General features: G+C 53.3%; 1 protein-coding gene across 2 annotated transcripts in view; it reads left to right on the plus strand.

The window, feature by feature from the left end:
- Nucleotides 1-18428, plus strand: part of MGAT5B (alpha-1,6-mannosylglycoprotein 6-beta-N-acetylglucosaminyltransferase B) — a gene marked incomplete at its 5' end in the record, with an annotated part of 69031 nt that overhangs the window by 15955 nt on the left and 34648 nt on the right. For both annotated transcript variants that reach the window (XM_081217953.1, XM_081217954.1), the window contains 5 exons: nt 9296-9411; nt 9943-10016; nt 11045-11215; nt 12073-12237; nt 12947-13116. In XM_081217953.1, coding sequence (XP_081074079.1) covers nt 9296-9411; nt 9943-10016; nt 11045-11215; nt 12073-12237; nt 12947-13116 — 696 coding nt within the window. The remainder of the gene's footprint in view (nt 1-9295; nt 9412-9942; nt 10017-11044; nt 11216-12072; nt 12238-12946; nt 13117-18428) is intronic.

Raw genomic sequence — 18428 nt, forward strand, 5'->3', positions numbered from 1 at the left:
GGATTAGCGGGGTGGGAAGAGGGGAAGCAGAGGGGCCAGTGGCAGAGACAGGAGACGGAGGCAAAGCTGCTGGGCTCCCCTGGACCCCCCCGGAGGCGTGAGAGTGCTTCTTCTCCACGTGCACCGGGCGATTCTCTCCCATGCTGCTGTGTCCCCTCTGATTCAGCCCCTCGCCCCCCTCTCATCCTTTCCACCTTCCTGGCTGCCCCCAGCTGTGCTCCCACCTGTCTGGGCTGCGGATCCAACCTCTGTCCACAGGTCTGTTCATCAGGGTGAGGGCAGAGGGTCTGGGCCTGCCTCCTTGGGCTGGGAGTGCTCCTGCCAGCACATTCAGTGTCTCTGGTTTCTTCCAGTCCTGGCCTTCCCTCCCTCCCATGCTCTACCCTTCATCTCTACCCCCTCCAGCTCCATCCCAGGAAATAGCAACAATCTACCATGACCAGCAGAGCCATCAAACCCCAAGGGCAGAGCCATAAATTTCAGGGACACTGTTGCTTCTGGTTTCAGGGCGAGAAGCCATGGGTGTGTCCAGGGCACGCTGAGGCTGCTTGCCCCCACTCCCCATGTGCACAAACACCGCAGCCCCCTCCCCACCTTATCCCCCTCCGGGCTGTCAACATGGAGCTGGCGGGCGCCAGAATCCTGCAGACATGAACCCTGCTGTGTTTCTAGCAAACTCTTCAGTGACCTGCACTTGGATTTCTCACTTTACAATTATCTGTGGCTTAAAAAAGAACAATCTCCACTGCCCTCCTTCTGCCCCTTGGAAGCTTCTGGGCTGTGCCTCCCACTCATGGCTGGTTTATCATCAGGGAAAACAAATTTGCCTTTTTTAGCCTAGGAAAACAAAATTTGGGATTATTTGCAGATTTGTTGCAAATGGCATCATATTATGTATCCTAAAACCAAATAGTAGTGATCTCTGAATTTTCCATAAGGCTTCTCTGCAGTGGCAAATGCGGCCGGGATTTGAGGCTGTCTGTGTTCAAGCAGGTCCGTATTTGTTGAATGCCTACTGTGTGCGCGGTCTGGGCTGGAGCGTCAGGGATAAGTGAAGACCCAGGAGACAGAAGTCAGAGAGCTCTGTCCTCAAAGAGTGTCCGAGCCTCTTAGGGAGAGGGAGCCAGCACCCTGTCCCTGTGCAGAGGAGACGGCAGGAAGGAAGAGACATCAAAATTCTTGTCTGTGGGTGAGGAGTTGAGGGTTTTGTCCCAATTTTTTTTAAGCTTTATTTAAAAACTCAAAAACGCTTCTAGACATTCCTGGCCATCTCTGTGCTGGCGGGGCCAGGTGCCGGGGAACGTAGCTTCCCTGGGGTTCTATGTGTGAGGGTGGGGAGACGCTACCGGTTAAGATGACTTTGGGCTCAGTTTTAAAAGATATGCCTCACTTCTCTCAGGCCCTGTGCTGGGCCCAGCCTCTGGATTTGCCCCTTCCTAACAGGATAGATCTGGGGGCGTATCTGGCTCCTGGGCTAGGGAGAGGCCAGACTGGTGGGGGTCGGGGGTAGTTGGCGGCTGGGTGAGAAGTCACTCCAGCGCAGACACCTATCAAATGTGACAGAAGTGTGAAGGGTTAAACACCCCTAACAAAGACAGAGGTTCTCAACATCCAATTATATGCCATTTGTAAGACAGGCCTAAAAACAAACGACTCAGAAATTAAGAATAAAAGGAAATGTATCCAGGACACACAACCAGAAAGAAAGTTTAGATGGCAGTGTTTGTAGCGAACAAAGCAGAATTTGAGGCAAAAGAACATTCAACAGGACAAAGAACTCAGCTTAACTAATAATAAAAATCCCACCCTTAAGAAATGGTTTAACTTATCAAACTGACAAGTATGTTTTAATTATAAGACTTTTATCCTTGAGGGTACAGCCAAATAGACACATGTACTGTGAAGATACTTAAAAGCACTATTATTATTATTATTATTTTTTTTTTTTGCGGTACGCGGGCCTCTCACTGTTGTGGCCTCTCCCGTTGCGGAGCACAGGCTCCGGACGCGCAGGCTCAGTGGCCATGGCTCACGGGCCCAGCTGCTCGCATGTGGGATCTTCCCGGACCGGGGCACGAACCCGTGTCCCCTGCATCGGCAGGCGGACTCTCAACCACTGCGCCACCAGGGAAGCCCAAAAGCACTATTATTAAGAAGACAATAGGAAAAGGGCCAGTACAGTAGGGATATCTGTGATGGAATAAAATGTAACCACTAAAAAATATGTTTTAAGAGAGATTTACTGACTGGCAATGTATTTATTCATACAGTCTAAGTAAAAGAGACAAGATACAAGGCGTATGTAGCAGGATCTCAATGTGTCTTAAATAGAATAAACATATGAGATGTTAAAAAGGAAAATCCTCCAGGGGAAGTCTGGGCCCTGGGGTGTGAGTGGGGCCTCTGTCCATAGTCCGGCTTTGCCCCGCCCATGGGGTACCACTCCCTTCCCCAAGTGATGAAACCACACGCAGTCCAACTCCAGCTCTCTTCCTATCAATAGTGGGAAGATATCTATCTAATATAAATATATATGTGTACACGTACGTGTATATATATTTCTTGGTGCAAGAGAGAAGGAGTCCTCTCTGCTCTTGGGGAGGGGAGGCAGGTCCTTAGTCATCACTTGGGAGCACTCACAGCATCAGGACCTCTGATGGGAATGAGGGGGGGGCTGAAATAGAGGAGGAGAGCAGTAAAAATGCAGGGACGGCTGGACACCAGGCTGGGGGTTTCCTGTGTCCTGTGTGGTGTGCGTGAGAGGTAGACAGATAGACAGACAGACAGACAAACCCAGAAAGTACACATCTCCCGTCTGTGGTGCTTGTGTTTCTGGCTGTAGTGTTTGTCTACAACACGTCTTGGTACGTGTGTCTGCGGGCACCTGTGAGCGCGAGTCTCTGTGTTTTAAAAGGAAAGCGATCAGTTTCATAGTAAAATAACAACTCGCAGCAAGCATGCTGGCTGGGTGCGCAGAAATCAATATCTCATTAATTGAATGAAACCCTCATAAATCACGGGAGGAACTCGAAATTAAACCTCCTTCCCGCGGCTTCCTGAAGAGTTCGCGCTCAGGGCCAGGGGACTGAGGACTGGAATCAGCGATAGCCTCGTGGGGCTGGGAGGAGGGGGCCGAGCCTCAAGGGGGCCTTTTGGGGGCCTGGCCTGATGGGAGGTGATGCCTGGAGCTGGTGTCCTGGGGGGAGGTGGCCACTGGCTACCAGCTGGAGCCAGAGTTTCCTGCTTGGCTCTGGCCCCTGGCCCCTGGCCCTGGGTGGTGGAGGGAGCAGAGTGTCCTGAGGCCAGTGGGTGGCCTGTGGTGTTGGTTACTTCTTCAGGGGACCCTGGGCCAGTGCTCAGAGGCTGGCTGCACCTTGGAGGATGGCTGGCTCCAGGAAGCCACTTACGCCCGAGCAGGAGGTGCTGGTGGCCAGTCTGTCAGTGTGAGTGAGGGATGCTCAGATAGGTGTTTGAGGATTTAAAGAACCATGGATGCTTCGAATACCCCAGGGGGGCTCCCTGGGGCTGAAGAGTGGGGTGGGCGGGTGACCAGGGGCCTGTCTTGGCCTTCTTTTCCTTTCCAAGCAAGAATTGATCATTTTGGTGGAATGCCTGGTACTTAGTATGTGTGCACAGAGGCCCAGGGCTCACAGTCTGAGCATGTTTAGTTATTTTGCAAATACAGTGGGAGGGAACAGGGCTGGCACAGAGCACGAGTGTCTGAGTCTCCGCCCCGTCCCCAGCCTGCAGTGCAACCTTGGGAAATCATTTTACCTTCTCTGGGCCAGTTTCAGAGCTAACTGAAGTAGCAGTAATAATGATTAATGATGAGAATAATAAAAGCGGCTACCCCCTACTGGGTACATATTATGAACTTTGACCTTGGCCAGCGGCCCAATGAGGAAGATCCTATTCAGGTCTGCATTTGACAGATCTGAGGGAACTGGGCTCAGACAGGAAAAGGACTGGCCTAGGTCTTAGGGCTGGAGGGGGCCGAGCCTGCCTGCCTTGTCTGCACTGCTCCGTGGTGCTGAGAGCCGGGCAACCACGTGACTATCACATTGGTTGGGGAGGGCTGAGAGGATGGCTGGACCCTTAGGGCTGGTGTGATAATGCAGAATGTCCCCAGCTTTCCTGCCCCTGCCTGACACCTACAGACTACAGGTTGGGGCCAGAGAACCTCACTCCTCTTGCTGGGGTGCTCGTGGGGCCCCTCCCACACTGGCTCAGGAAGAACCTTTTGCTACTGGAGGAAGTGCAAGGCCTGGGTCAAACCTGCCTCAGCCTGGAGCCCAGGCACCTCCAGAGTACCGGGCCTGGAAGGGGACAGAGCAAGGCTGATCCCCTGGGCAAACTTGGGTGGGACCGCGGGGACACAGTTTAACCAATAGCAAACTAATATTTTATGACCGCATTGGCAGAAAGAGGCATATAGTAACATTACATATTAAAACCTTTTCTTTGACCTGCAATTGCTTCCCGATGTTTAAAGAGATGGAAACACTTTCGTGGACCCCTAAGAGCACTATGGGCCCTGGTACTGAACTGCCTGGGCCTGATGGGGAAGCCAGCCCTGCCACCACCCTGACCCCGTGGTGACAACACTGTTAGCTGCAGGCAGCTGCACACCGGCTCCCCAATCCATCCCCCCTTTTTCTTTTCCACGGAAGCATTTCCCAAGTCATAGATGTGCTGCGGTTTGAGGTCTCGCGACATCTTCTTTGATTGTCATTAAAAAAAAAAGCTTCCCAGGGAGAGAAGCCTAATCCTATATTATTTGAAAATAGAAAGTGCTGTGCAAATGCTAAGTCCAGTATAATAATAGAGATGCCAAGTAATTCTGTTGTGAACAAGTTGAACTTGTTAAATCAGACAGATGCCATCTGCACTGTTTTAAAGCTGGGGCTGGTGATATGTTTTATGCAAAAAATGCTTATCAGATGAAAATTGCTGAATCTCCCCGAAAGTAAATTGCTTTGCTCCGTAGTTAGACTTATGAGACTTCCTCTCAGGGATGGGGTGATCACTATAGGTAGGGAGTGAAAGCATCTCAAGCATTTATTGAGCACTTACTGTATGCTGAGCACTTGACAGTCAGCCTCATGTTTAATCCTTGCAATTCATCACTCTGTGAGGTAGTTGAGATTATTCAGATTTTATATGAGCTAACCCTCATATAAAGGGTTATAAAAGGGGCTCAGAGAGGTTAGATAACTTGTCCAAGGTCACACAGCTCTCCAGTGGAACTAGGATTTGAATCCAGGACCTCAGATTCTGGGGCCCTTTCTTGGTCCAATAAGTCTCCAAATAATGTGGAGAGTCATGGACCTAGAAGTGGGAGGAGTCAAGGACTCCCCCCGCTCCCCCATGACTCTTCATCTCCCATGAAAGGAGCAGCAGGATGGAGGCTGGACTTCTGCAAGAGGAGGATGGGTGGGAGATAAGACCGTTCCTGACAGCAGGGTGGCAGGAGAACCTGGGCTCTTTTTCTGTAATGGATTAAAAGCCGTTTTCCCTCTATTCTGCAGATGGTGATTGTGTTTCGTTTCCTACGGCTGCCGTAAAAACTGACCACAAACCAGGCGTCTTAAAACAACAGAGACTTATTTTCTCTCCATTCTGGAGGCTGGAAGTCCACAATCTAGGTATCAGTAGGGCCTCACTCCTTCTGAAGTCTCCGAGGGAGGATCCTTCCTTGCCTCTTCCAGCTTCTGGTGGCTTCACGTGTCCCTGGCTTGTAGACACGTCACTCCAGTCTCTGCTTCCATCGTCACGTGGCCTCCTTCTCCCTGGGTGTCTCCACATGGCCTTCTTATAAGGGCACCAGCAACTGAACTTAGGGCCACCCTCCTCCAGTGTGACCTCATCTTAACTAATTACCTCTGCAGTGACCCTATTTCCAAATAAGGTCACATCCTGAGGTTCCAGGTAGATGTGAATTTTGGGGGGACACTGTTCAACCCAGCACAGTGATGGAGCTCTGGGCATGTGGCCCGTGTGGGGCAGTACCACGCTCCACTTATGAAAGCAAATCTCTGTCCTTGAAGGCACAGGACTCCTTTGGGGGTTTTAAACCAGCCACTCATAACCACCCCCAGGCATGGGGGTGCCCAGAGAGGTGGATGGAGCAGAACCTGGACGGAGAGGTGCCTTCAGGAAGGCTTGAAGTGAGGTGGGGTCCCTTCCAAAGTTTCCAGGGACCTGGCAGGACCCCCACTGGTCCCACACAGGGGTTGCTTGTGCCCTAAGGTCTCTGGTTAGAAGCTGGAGGGCACCCAGTCCTTCTCCACCTGGGAGCCCCTCCTGTTGGGCCTCAGCCACCCTTGCTCTGGGCCAGCCCTGACCCAGCAGCTGTCAGGTCTGGCCTTCTGCCGTGGCCACCTCCCTCCATCACCAAAATGCTCCTTCCAGGCAGTGCAGTGTCCATCCTGTCCCTGGAGGTCAGTGGGGAAAGCATTCCACGACCCTCATTCAGAATTTATTTCAGAGCCCAACGGACACCAAGGTCATCACGGTCTTCACGTTCCTTCTCTGCTGTAGCCCAGGCATTGTCAGTGGGTGCGTATCACCCCCTAAAGGGTGAGAATTGGCTCTTGTAATTTTAGCTACTACAGTGGTTTCTGGCCCTCCACAGGCTATAGAGTGTAAACAGATCTGCAGAATATCCCTGGCGTTAACATTTCAAGGGAGGAGGGTGAGAAGGGGAAACAATGTCTAAAAAGGCTCCTTAAGGGGGTGATAATGAGAAAAGGTTGAGAAACAATGGTCCAGCCCAAATCCCTTCTGCCGCAGCTCCAACCCCACCTCCACAATAATGATCGCTAACACAGACAGAGCTGCTTTCACGCAGGCACTGCTGTTCTGTGTGCCTTACACATTTCCTCACTGAGTCCCCCCAGTGCTATGAGGGAGGTGCCACTATCTCCTCCATTTAATTTGATTTTTTATTTATTTTAAAAATTTTATTTATTTTTTATTTTGGCCGTGTGCACAGCTTGCAGGATCTTAGTTCCCTGACCAGAGATCGAACCCGGGCCCCCTGCAGTGAAAGTGCAGAGTCCTAACCACTGGACCACCAGGGAAGTTCCTTTCTCCTCCATTTTCAAAGATGAGAGCCGGAGGCACAGAGAGGCTAAGTGACTTGCCCAGGGTCACACAGCTCATAAGAGGCAGAGCTTCAGCTCATCTCCTTGTGTGTCACTGTAAATTGGAGACGAACTGACTGTTCTCTTCCCTACAACGTTCCTTGACAATCTGAAGACCAAGGAGAAATACTGCTACTTCCTGCCTGAGGACTTTCTTGAGCAAAAGAAACATCATCTTATATGTCTTTGCTCATTCTTATTTGTAATTTCATAGAAGGTTGTTGAAGGTTGAGTTGTGTCTTCCAAAGGGATATGTTGACCTTCTAACCCCCGGTACCTATGCATAGGATCTTATTTGGAAATAGGGTCTTAGCAGATGTAATCAAACTAAGAGGAGGTCATACTCGATCAGGGTAGGCCCTGATCCAATGACTGGTGTCCCTATAAGAAGAGGAAATTCGGATACACACAGAAGAAGGCCAAGTGAAGACAGAGGCGGAGGAGACTGGAGTAATGCATCTACTAGCCCAGGAACGCGGAGGACCGCTGGTCCCAGCCAGAAGCTGGGACAGATGCTCCCTTAGAGCCTCCAGGAGGAACCAACTCTGTCGACACCTTGATTTCAGACTTCTGGCATCCAGAAGTGTGAGAGAAGACGTTTGTGTTGCTTTAAGCCCCCCCAGTATGTGGTCATTTGTTACAGCAGGAAGTGAATAAACGGCAATGCCATTTTCCATTAGAGTTTGGAGAGGGTGGACTGGACTGTGTGTGCACATGTGTATATGTGTGTGTGCACATGTGTATATGTGTGTGGAGGACTCGTCTGTCACCCCCTTCCTGTCACCTCTGCCTTCTGTCCCCACCCCCACCTCCATGTCTCCCATCCCAGTTGCCTTTCTCTGTGGATGGAGCCACGCCCTTCCTCTCCTTACAGAAGGTAGAGGTAGGGGGGGCGGGGGCAGCCCGAGGTGCCAGGTGGCCAAGGAGGGGCACCACTGTGCCTCCTCTGGTGAGAGGTGGGGTTTACAGACCCCAGAGGAGCCCAGGTTGGAAAAATCCTCCTTCGTATAATTCTCATTATGTGCGGCAATAAAGACCTTACAACAAAGTCCTTGTAAAGGGATAAATGGAGCTTAAACGGGGCCTGCGAAGCCAGAGGAGGTGGTGAAAATCAAAGGAATTGGAATTATCGTCTTCAGAAAAAGTAAGCAGCTTCCTGGAGAAGGGCCTCCAGAGCCTTCCTTGCTCTGAGACCCACGTGCCAGCCGAGTGGGATCTGTCTCAGTAGAAGTTTTTGCAATGAGATAAATACTGCATCTGATGTCTAATAAACTCTGAGAGGGGAGTAGTAATCGACACCAGGAAATAAATTCTCCAAAAATAAAGGCAGCACGAGTATTGATGATGAGGTGAAGGGCTGTGATGTTTATGGCACTAAACTCATTTAGGATCCTGGGAAGAATTCATTCTTGGGAACCCAACAATAATTTACTAGAGGTTTAATAGTTGGCAAGTCCCCAGGCTGCCCTGGGTGGAATTTACTTTGGCAAGATACAACTCCTCTGGGAGAAAATAGAGAAAACAGACTCAGGGCAGCCGGCTGTGCTCAGGAAAAGGGCCTCCAGCACCTGGAGATCCCTAGACAGATCGTCCAGGCTCTTTTTTTTTTTTTTTTTTTTTTTTTTGCGATACGCACGCCTCTCACTGCCGTGGCCTCTCCCGTTGCGGAGCACAGGCTCCGGACGCGCAGGCTCAGCGGCCATGGCTCACGGGCCCAGCCGCTCCGCAGCATGTGGGATCTTCCCGGACCAGGACACAAACCCGTGTCCCCTGCATCGGCAGGCGGACTCTCAACCACTGCGCCACCAGGGAAGCCCATGCAGGCTCTTGAATGGAATTCCTCTGCCCATGTCAGCCTCAGGCACTGCCCTTCACACGTGTGCAGACACGCCTGGCACCTGCAGATGGGGGCTTTCCCAGATGCATGCCACGTGGGTCCGTTGATGGTTAGCGAGACCCTCCAGCCCGGGCTGGGGCAGCAGCGGCTCCATTTCCTGGCCTGACTTTACCCATCGCTACCTTTCCGTTTGGTGCAGGGCGGTGTCTGGGTGCCGGGGGCCCTGCGGTCCCGCTGCCTTTGCTGGCAGGCTGAGGCCTGCCCTGCCCGGGAAGGAGACCGTGGCAGGCTCACCCTGGCTTCTCCCACTTAGGCTACCCCCCGGGGCCGGCCTCATGGAGCGGATCCAGGCCATAGCCCAGAACGTCTCGGACATCGCTGTGAAGGTGGACCAGATCCTGCGCCACAGCCTGCTCCTGCACGGCAAGGGTGGGGGCCGGGGGCACCCCTCTACTCCCAGGAGGCCAGAGTACAGGGTGGGGCGTCCGGGGTGGGGCCCTGATTTCTCCCCACGGCAGCTGCCCTGGCTCCCAGGGGCCCTGCGTCGGGCTCTCAGCGGGGTGCCTCAGGGTTCACCCCACCGTCCCTGGGCGGCCCCTTCCATTCCTCTTGATGTGGGGGCATCAGGCTGGGAGGCCCAACCTCTGTCCCCGTCAAAAAGTCAGGAGTACATTTGGGTGGATGCCCGAGGTCTGCCCGTCCAGAAAGCTGGTTCATAGCCATTCAGACCAGCTCCGCACTGGTTCTGAACCCCCTAAGGAGGGTGGGAGTGTTGGAAGAGGGGGCACCCCAGGCACAGGGACCCCCTGGTGGTGGCCTTTCAGGGGAGAAAACTCAGGCCAAGGGCAGAGTGGGCTCCTGCACTGCCCCACCCCAGGCCAGCCCACCTGCCCCACGCTTTCTCTACTGCGCTCCTCCTTGGACCCAGGTCCCCAGCAAGGTGACCTTCTCTCCCTGCAGTGTCTGAAGGCCGGCGGGACCAGTGTGAGGCACCCAGCGACCCCAAGTTCCCTGACTGCTCAGGGAAGGTAGAGGTGAGGCCTGGGCCTGAGGGTGGGGATGACCAGGGGCCCCTCCTCCACAGGGGCCATACCCCAGATTAGCTCTGCGATTCTGCTCCTGGCAGGGATATCCACCATCAAGGGCCTCTCTGCCTGGCCTCTGGACCCAGAACCTGGCACTAGCTGGCAGAGGCCCACCTCAGGGAAACCACTTCTCTGCTTGGGCCATCTGCCTGGGGCACCAACCCAAATGTCCCAGGATGGGTCATGTTGCAGGGTTTTCAGTACTTTCTTACAGCAGACGAACTATTAAGTATACGTATGGCACCACCAGCAAGCAGCCTGATTCCCAACAAATTCAGACAAGGTGTGGACCTCATTCTCTCTCCCCCTCCCTCCCGGCCCAGCTGACCAGCTGGATGCAGAGACCCCCTCCCTGTCCCCACCTCCAGGGTCCCACCTCTGGCTGCATGAAGTCTGTCCATCCGGGGAACCAGTCCACAGGCATAAAAGCCAGCCCCCTCACTGGTGCTGAAATCCCTAAGAGTGTGGGGTGTTGGCACTGCAGACCCCTTCCTTGGGGGCCAGGTGGGGGTCACTGTGGATGAGTCCTGCCCTGGCCGCAGCCCTGGCCCCCCTCAGAGGCTGCTCCCTGACCTTGGCTTCAGCTGGACCCTGCTCTTGGTTACGGGCGGAGGACAAAGGAAGAGGGACCAGCCAGGCCCTGAGCTGCTGCACCTCCACTGTTGCCCCTGGAACCTTGGCCGCGTGTGTCCTGGACTGGCCTCATTCCCCCAGCGTCTTTCTCTTTCTGGGCCTGGGGAATGGTGGTCCTGTCTGGCCTTCCCTGAGGCTCTCAGCAGCCAGGACACAGGGCTGGGTCCTAGGGCCCTGGTCCAGTCTCTCTTCTCTGCTTCTAGCCTTGCTGCATCTTTAGGGTGGGCCCCAGAGACCCTGTCCTGGGGGACCTCAGGGTCCCCAGGGACATGCATGCAGGGGCTCACCGAGGGTGCACATGGGGCTGGCGCTGGCTCCTTGGCCCAGGCTGGCCCTCTCCACAGTGGATGCGTGCCCGCTGGACCTCTGACCCCTGCTACGCCTTCTTCGGGGTGGACGGCACCGAGTGTTCCTTCCTCATCTACCTCAGTGAGGTCGAGTGGTTCTGCCCCCCGCTGCCCTGGAGAAACCGGACGGCCACCCAGAGAGCCCGCAAGCCCCTCCCCAAAGTCCAGGTAAGTGTGGGAGGTGAGTGGGCCGGCACGGGGCTGCCAGCCAGCTCTGCCAGGTGGGTGGGCTGGTCCCAGCCCGCCAGCCTATGGGTGCCCGTCCCGACTTCTGCAGGATGCTGCAAAGCTGAGGCTGCTTAAGGGGCAGGCTGGGGCCCTGGAGGTGCCCCCTTAATGGACTGGAATAATGGTAATAATAGCTGTCACTCATCGAGGACTTCCTGTGTGCCACTTTATTTGTACTTAAATCTCCCAGCAGTCCTTATGCAATCGCATTTAATAGATGACAGATCTGAGGTCTGGAGAGCTGAGTTAACTTCTTCAAGGCATATAGTTACTCTGGCTCCACTGAAAGGCGGCCTGGCTTCCCTGCCCTTGGAGCCCCGGCTCCGACCACTACCTACTGCTTCCTTGTCGCGGCTGGGATCCTGGGAATTGTCATAGCTGACCCCCTCACGAAGGGCTTGGGACAGGTGGCTGATTGGAGCTGGGCTGGGACAGACCAGTGTGGCTGGGGAGTGAGTGTTGGGGGAGGAGAGCTGGGCTCCCTGACTGTGGGGACTGGTGGGCCTCTTAGAAAAAGTGGGAGGGACTTCCCTGGTGGGCCAGTGGTTAAGACTCCACACTTCCAGTGCAGGGGGTGTGGGTTCGATCCCTGGTCAGGGAACGAAGATCCCATGTGCCGGGTGCTCGCAGCCAAAAAATAAAATCAAAAAACAAGAAAACAGAAAAAGTTGGAGAAGCTAGAACAGGCCCAGCCTCATGGGGAAGGTGCCAGCCCCTGTGCCCAGGGCAGTGGATGATGGCGGTGTCGTGGCTGCTGGGTGAAGGATTAGAGAACTGAGGTCTGGACCCTCCTCCAGGCAGTTTTCCGGAGCAATCTATCCCACCTCCTGGAGCTGATGGGCAGCGGGAAGGAATCCCTAATCTTCATGAAGAAACGTACCAAGCGGCTCACGGCCCAGTGGGCACTGGCTGCCCAGCGCCTGGCGCAGAAGCTGGGGGGCACCCGGAGGGACCAGAAGCAGGTACCTTATCCTCTATGTGCATTGAAGGAACTGAGCTCAGAGAGCTTAGGAAGGTAGCTCAGGGCCTCAGGCTGCCAAGTAGACACGGGGTCTACCCTTACAAAAGTTTTATTGCGTTTATTTGAATTTGAGCCGCGGGCAGGGGGAGTCAGAGTCTGGATAGATGCATGCGGTAGCCCTGGCCCTTTTCATGTTTCTGGCAGAGTGACACCCCCTCCGCCTTAGGAGTCCTGCAGTCTGTAGACATCTTGTTCTTGTCAGGCAGAAGGGTCATGGCATTTGCCTGGAATGCTGGGAATAACGTAGCCTGTGTGGGGGAAGTTCCTTGGTTCATTGGTTCGTCCGTCTGTCTGTCCATCCATCCGTTCATGCAATAAATATTTACCTGACTCTCTCATCACCCTGTTTATTTCTTTCAGAGTCCTTATCATTTCATGAAATTCTCTCTTGTCTGTGTTTACTGTTGTCTACCTCTTCCATCTGGAACATAAGCGCCTAGAGGGCAGGATGTGACCGTCTTGTTCACCTGTGTCTCCAGCGAGGTCACTCTGCCTCTTGGTCCCTCCGCTGTGCTCTGGTGCCAGAAAGCGCCCTTCCAGGCACAGCCTGGAGACAGTGTCTTCTGCTGGCCGGGTCTCCCTGGGGGTGGCAGGGCTGAGGGCTGCTGCTCCTCTGTGCCGATCCTCTGTGTCCCCCCCTCCACCACCAGATCCTTGTCCACATCGGCTTCCTGACGGAGGAGTCTGGGGACGTGTTCAGCCCGCGGGTGCTGAAGGGCGGGCCTCTGGGGGAGATGGTGCAGTGGGCAGACATCCTGGCTGCTCTCTACGTCCTGGGCCACGGCCTCCGGATCACAGTGTCCCTGAAGGAGCTGCAGAGGTGAGTGCCGGGGGAGTGGAGGGGAGGAAGGGGAGTCCGTCGTCCCCTAGGAGCTCTGGCTCCTGCTGTTGTCAGATGGTGACATTCCTAATTCCCTCCTCCAGCTGCTCAGTCTGCCTCCTGCCCTTCCGTCCTCAACGCTGATGCCTGGTCATTTTGGGGGATGCACCAAGGGAGTGTATTTGCATAGTGCTGTTCAAACAGGGTCCTGTTCTCCATCTCAGGGCTGACAGGGGTCTAGTGTTTGTGCTCAGGGACGGACCAATACTGGCTAGTGGAGTTGAGCCTTGTCATGCAGATGGGGTCCCCTCTGCCTGCTGTCCTGGTGGACTTGGTGCAGCCTCAGGGGTCCTCTTCTGGAACGGGGCTCCTTCCTGGGCCTGTTCTGGGGGTTGGGGGCCAGGAAGACCTGGAGGGTGGTGAGGTGGGCCGGCGATGCCTACCCCTTCCAGTGCTTGCCTTTCCAGGGTCCCTCGGATATTGTTGGAGGTGGGAGACTGGTGATTAGAGTAGGTAGGATTTTGTGTGTGTGTGTGTGTGTGTGTGTGTGTGTGTGTATGATGAGGTTTATTTTAACCACTGTATCTGTGGGATGTAGAAACATGTAAGGTTTTTCTTCTTTTATTTAATAATATTTATTATATGAGATTTGATACATACAAAAATATACGTACCGTATGTCATGAAGTACAAGAATGGAGTGATCGCCCGTGATTCTGCCTCCACCTTTAGAATGAGAATATTACCAGGGCCCTCATGTTCGCCCGGGACTCCTCTTGCCCATCCCTCTGTCCTGCCCGCCAACCCCACCCCCACCCCCCCGCCCCGGCCCTGGAGGAAACCTGGAACTTGGACTTTGTGTTTATCATTCTTTGCTTTTTATTATTTATTTATTTATTTATTTTGGCTGGCCATGTGGCATGTGGGATCTTAGTTCCTTGACCAGGGATCAAACCCCTGCCCCTTGCAGTGAAAGCTCGGAGTCTTAACCACTGGACAGCCAGGGAAGTCCCTCTTTTGCTTTTTTACAAATTCATGCATCAATAAATAATATATTGTTTAGTTTTATTTTCATTTGGTTTGGAAGGCAGCTGTGCTTACCACTATACCACCAACGCCTGCTTCATTTGGTTTGAACTCTGTAAAAATGACATCTGCTATCTGTAGCCTCTAAGACTTGTTTTCTCCACCCATTATTAGGTTTTTTGTTTTTTGTTTTTTGTTTTTTTTTTGCGGTACGCGGGCCTCTCACTGTTGTGGCCTCTCCCCTTGTGGAGCACAGGCTCCGGACACGCAGGCTCAGCGGCCATGGCTCGCGGGCCCAGCCGCTCCGCGGCATGTGGGATCTTCCCGGACCGGGGCACGAACCCGCGTCCCCTGCATCGGCAGGCGGACTCTCAACCACTGCGCCACCAGGGAAACCCCATTATTAGGTTTTAAAGATTTCTCCACACTGCTGCCTGTAGCTCTATTTCATTCATGTTCAGTGCTGTATGATATTCCATTGTGTGAGTGTACCGTAATTGATCACTTCTTCCTGTCTGTGGACGTTTTCCCCTGTTTTTACAAGTTATTATTTTTTTTAAATTTTATTTATTTTTTTGGCTGCATTGGGTCTTTCGTTGTGTGGTCTTTCTCTAGTTGTGGCGAGCGGGGGCTACTCTTCATTGTGGTGCGCGGGCTTCTCACTACGGTGGCTTCTCTTGTTGTGGAGCACAGGCTCTAGGCATGTGGGCTTCAGTAGCTGCAGCACACAGGGTCAGTAGTTGTGGCTCTCAGGCTCTAGAGCGCAGGCTCAGTAGTTGTGGCGCACGGGCTTAGTTGCTCTGCTTCCTGTGGGATCTTCCCAGACCAGGGATCGAACCCATGTCCCCTGCATTGGCAGACGGAGTCTTAACCACTGCACCACCAGGGGAGTCCTTTACAAGTTATTTTGAATGATGCTGTGGTGGACATTTTGTACATGTCACCTGGTGTCCCTGGGTCAGTTTCCCTTGGGTATAGACTGAGTTTTTTCTTTGGTATAGACTTTGGTGCACAGTTGCTGGGACTTAGGGTGTCTGAAAATTCAGCTTGACAAGAAAATGCCAACTGTTTTCCTAGGTGACTGTACCAGTCCAGTCCTACCGTGTGTAGGTTCCCAGTGGGATACATTCTTACCCGCATTTAGTGTTATTGGACTTTCTCATTAGGGGTGTGGAGTGGTATTGTAATATCTTGTTATGGTCTTAACTTGTATTCCCTGACAACTGATGAGGCTGAGCGGTTTGTTATAGTTTTGGCCCTCCTCCTTTCCTCTTGATGGAATGCCACTTCATGTCATTTGCTCACTTTTCTGCCATGTTGTTTATCTTTTCCATATTGAGTTGGAGGAGTTCTTTATATATTATGGGTATAAATCCTGTGTATATTATATGTGTTTTAAAATCTTCTAAGGCTAATTTGTGGCTTGTCTTTGTAATTTCTTTATGGTCTTTTGTTTTGTTTTAAGGAACAGAAGGTCTTAATTTCAATGTAATCAAAGTTATCAAATATTTTCTTTACGGCTTGGGATTTTATGCTTGGTGAATTTCTATTCCTTTCACTGGCATTGGGATAAGATTGTCTTAACTTTGTGCCAGGGCATAACTAAGGAAGGCCTCTGAGTTGTTTGCCTGCAAATGAACTTTTCTCCATCAGCCCATTAACTTACTCTCAGGTGGTTTTCAAGCTAGAATGTGATTCCTCTCCAGAGCCCTCCCACCAGCCGGATGGTCTGTTTGTTCTAGAAGTGTTTCTCTTTTTCTGATTGGCATTTTGTCCCGACCACGAGTGCTGATGCTCTGTAGCGTGGAAGTGTTGGAGAGAGGAGGATGCTGATGGGGACAGAGCCATCGACAATCCTAGGTCGACAGGGCCCAGGGAGCACTGGTCTCGGGCAGCTAATCAGCCTCTGCAGTTTTTCCCTGCGGCTTAAAGTCTGCCCGTGACTCAGGTAGAACTTCTTGTGACCTCAGTCGGAGAGAGAGTAGGGGGAGAGGGAGGCTGAGACTGGGGTGTGCTTTGAAGGTTTACATCCCCATGGCTTGAAATTCACCCCTCTGGAGTCATCCTTTTAAGTTGATGCGCTTGTCTCCAGTAGGCCTAGTAAAGATGGAAAGTGTCTTCAGAGGGGAGCGGAACATGTGAGTGTGGATGTGGAAGAGGGTCCGCTTTGAGGGGGAGAAGGCGACAGGGACTGACAAAGGGGCTGCATGGTTGTGGCAGCGTTGCAAAGCCCATCCCGGGTGGGGGGGCAGCAGGTTCTGGGGGAGGAGGTGCCACCTTGAAATGGCACCTCTGCCCCATCTGTTTGAATGTCACCAGAGTGGGAAGGAACTAGGCTGGGAGCTGTCCCCGTATGCCGGTGCTGAACCGTCAAACTAGCTACCCGGTGCTGGGAGAGGGAACCGGCACATCCCTGTGGCATTTTGTTGTCAGACAAGCTGTTCCCATCGTGCGGGCCGTTTCAGAGCGGTGTGCCCTCTCGCTGCCCACTACAGCGCCCTGCTCCTCGCTGAGCTGTGCCCGGCCCTGCTCCCTCTGAACAGAGGGCTCAGGAGATGTGTCTACACTGTGTGTGGAGCACAGCACTGCAGAGGCAGCTAACATTTGCAAATAATAAAAAGAGGTATCTCTCCCTGGCCTCAAAGCTTCCTACGGGAAACTCAGATGGGGTGGGGTGGGGGGAGGAGGAGGGAGGAGGAAAGGGACCCGAGGTGTGGGACACCAAAGAGGTCTTAGGCCACTTAGGATGGCACAGCCAGTGCTGTGGGAAGCCAGACCTGCCTCAGGCAGAACAGCAGGCAAGGGTCAGGGGACCCTTGTCCCTTGGGTCACCAGAGACCCCAAGTTGCAGTGGGAAGAATCCTGGGGGTGGGGACAGTCCAGAGCCCTCATCCCAGACTCTGCCATATACAAGTCCTCTGTCAGTGTGAAGCATTCTTTGGTCAACACCACGGACCCAGCTCCACCTCGAGGGTTAGATGAATTCACTTTTATCAAAGGGCACTGAGCTGGATTCCTCCCTTCTGATCGTGCATATTCTGGGGCCAGAGAGGTGAGAACTTCCTTCCTTTACTGCTCCCTCAGGGAATGGGAAGGCTCCCGTGCATTTGTGACAGCCCAACATCACACTTAGAGGACCATCCTTCCGTGAGAGAGAGCAGGTTATGACAAGTCTCCCTAAGAGGCAGGAATTTAACTCAGTTGTTCTGCTTCTCAGCCCGTGCTGGGGTGTCTCCTCTTCCAACCTGGACCCTGAGTCCTTACCTGCCCAGAGTACTTCCTCTTCCTCTGGCCACTCTGTGCCCTGCTGGAGCTGAGCCTGTGGTCAGTGAGGTTGCTTTTGCCCATCACAGTGCCAGAGCAGTGAAGATGGGGGGTCACTGCACTTGGGAGGCCCTGAAAGTGAGGCCCTGGTGAAAAGTGCCAGAATCTGAAATATGCCCCTGTTGCCATTTCTTTCACTCCACACATGCACCCACATACGTGCATGCACGCCCCTGTGCACAACCACACATGCACACCCTTGTATGTGCACACCCCACGCATGCACACCCCTGCACACCCCTGCACACAGGTGCATGCCTCCACACCCATGCAAACACACACCCTTGCACATGGACACGCACATACCCTTGTGCATGACATGCAGCCCATGGCACACTCATGCACACACATGCACACAGGCACACCCCGAATGCACACACGCACACCCCCCACAGAGAATCCATATCTTTCCACCAGTGTGTCACTTCCTGCCAAGCCTGCACGGATCTGAAATTCCCAGAAGCAGGGGCTCTAGGGAGAGGTCGCCCCACCTCCGCTTTGCAGTGTGTTAAAGGGGCAGGCCCAAGGCTGTGCCCAGACAGCTCTGCCCTTGGCTCCCTGTGGGGCGTAGGTGCAAGCAAAGACTCTTGCTCAGACGTGGCAGAACTGTGTAAACAGCTCAGTCACCTCAGGAAACAGTCTCAGGAAGACTCTTTCTAAGTCTGTTAGCAGGTACAATTTTTTTTTTTTTTTTTTTTAGAAAGTGTCTCCTGACTTCTTTTAAATACATTTATTTATTTATTTTTAGCTGTGTTGGGTCTTCGTTTCTGTGCTAGGGCTTTCTCCAGTTGTGGTGAGCAGGGGCCACTCTTCATCGCGGTGCATGGGTCTCTCACTATCGCGGCCTCTCTTGTTGTGGAGCACAGGCTCTAGATGCGCAGGCTCAGTAGTTGTGGCTCACGGGTCCAGTTGCTCCGCGGCATGTGGGATCTTCCCAGACCAGGGCTTGAACCCGTGTCCCC

This window comes from Mesoplodon bidens (assembly GCF_964165515.1).
Source record: "Mesoplodon bidens genome assembly, chromosome: 19".
Taxonomy (NCBI): domain Eukaryota; kingdom Metazoa; phylum Chordata; class Mammalia; order Artiodactyla; family Ziphiidae; genus Mesoplodon; species Mesoplodon bidens.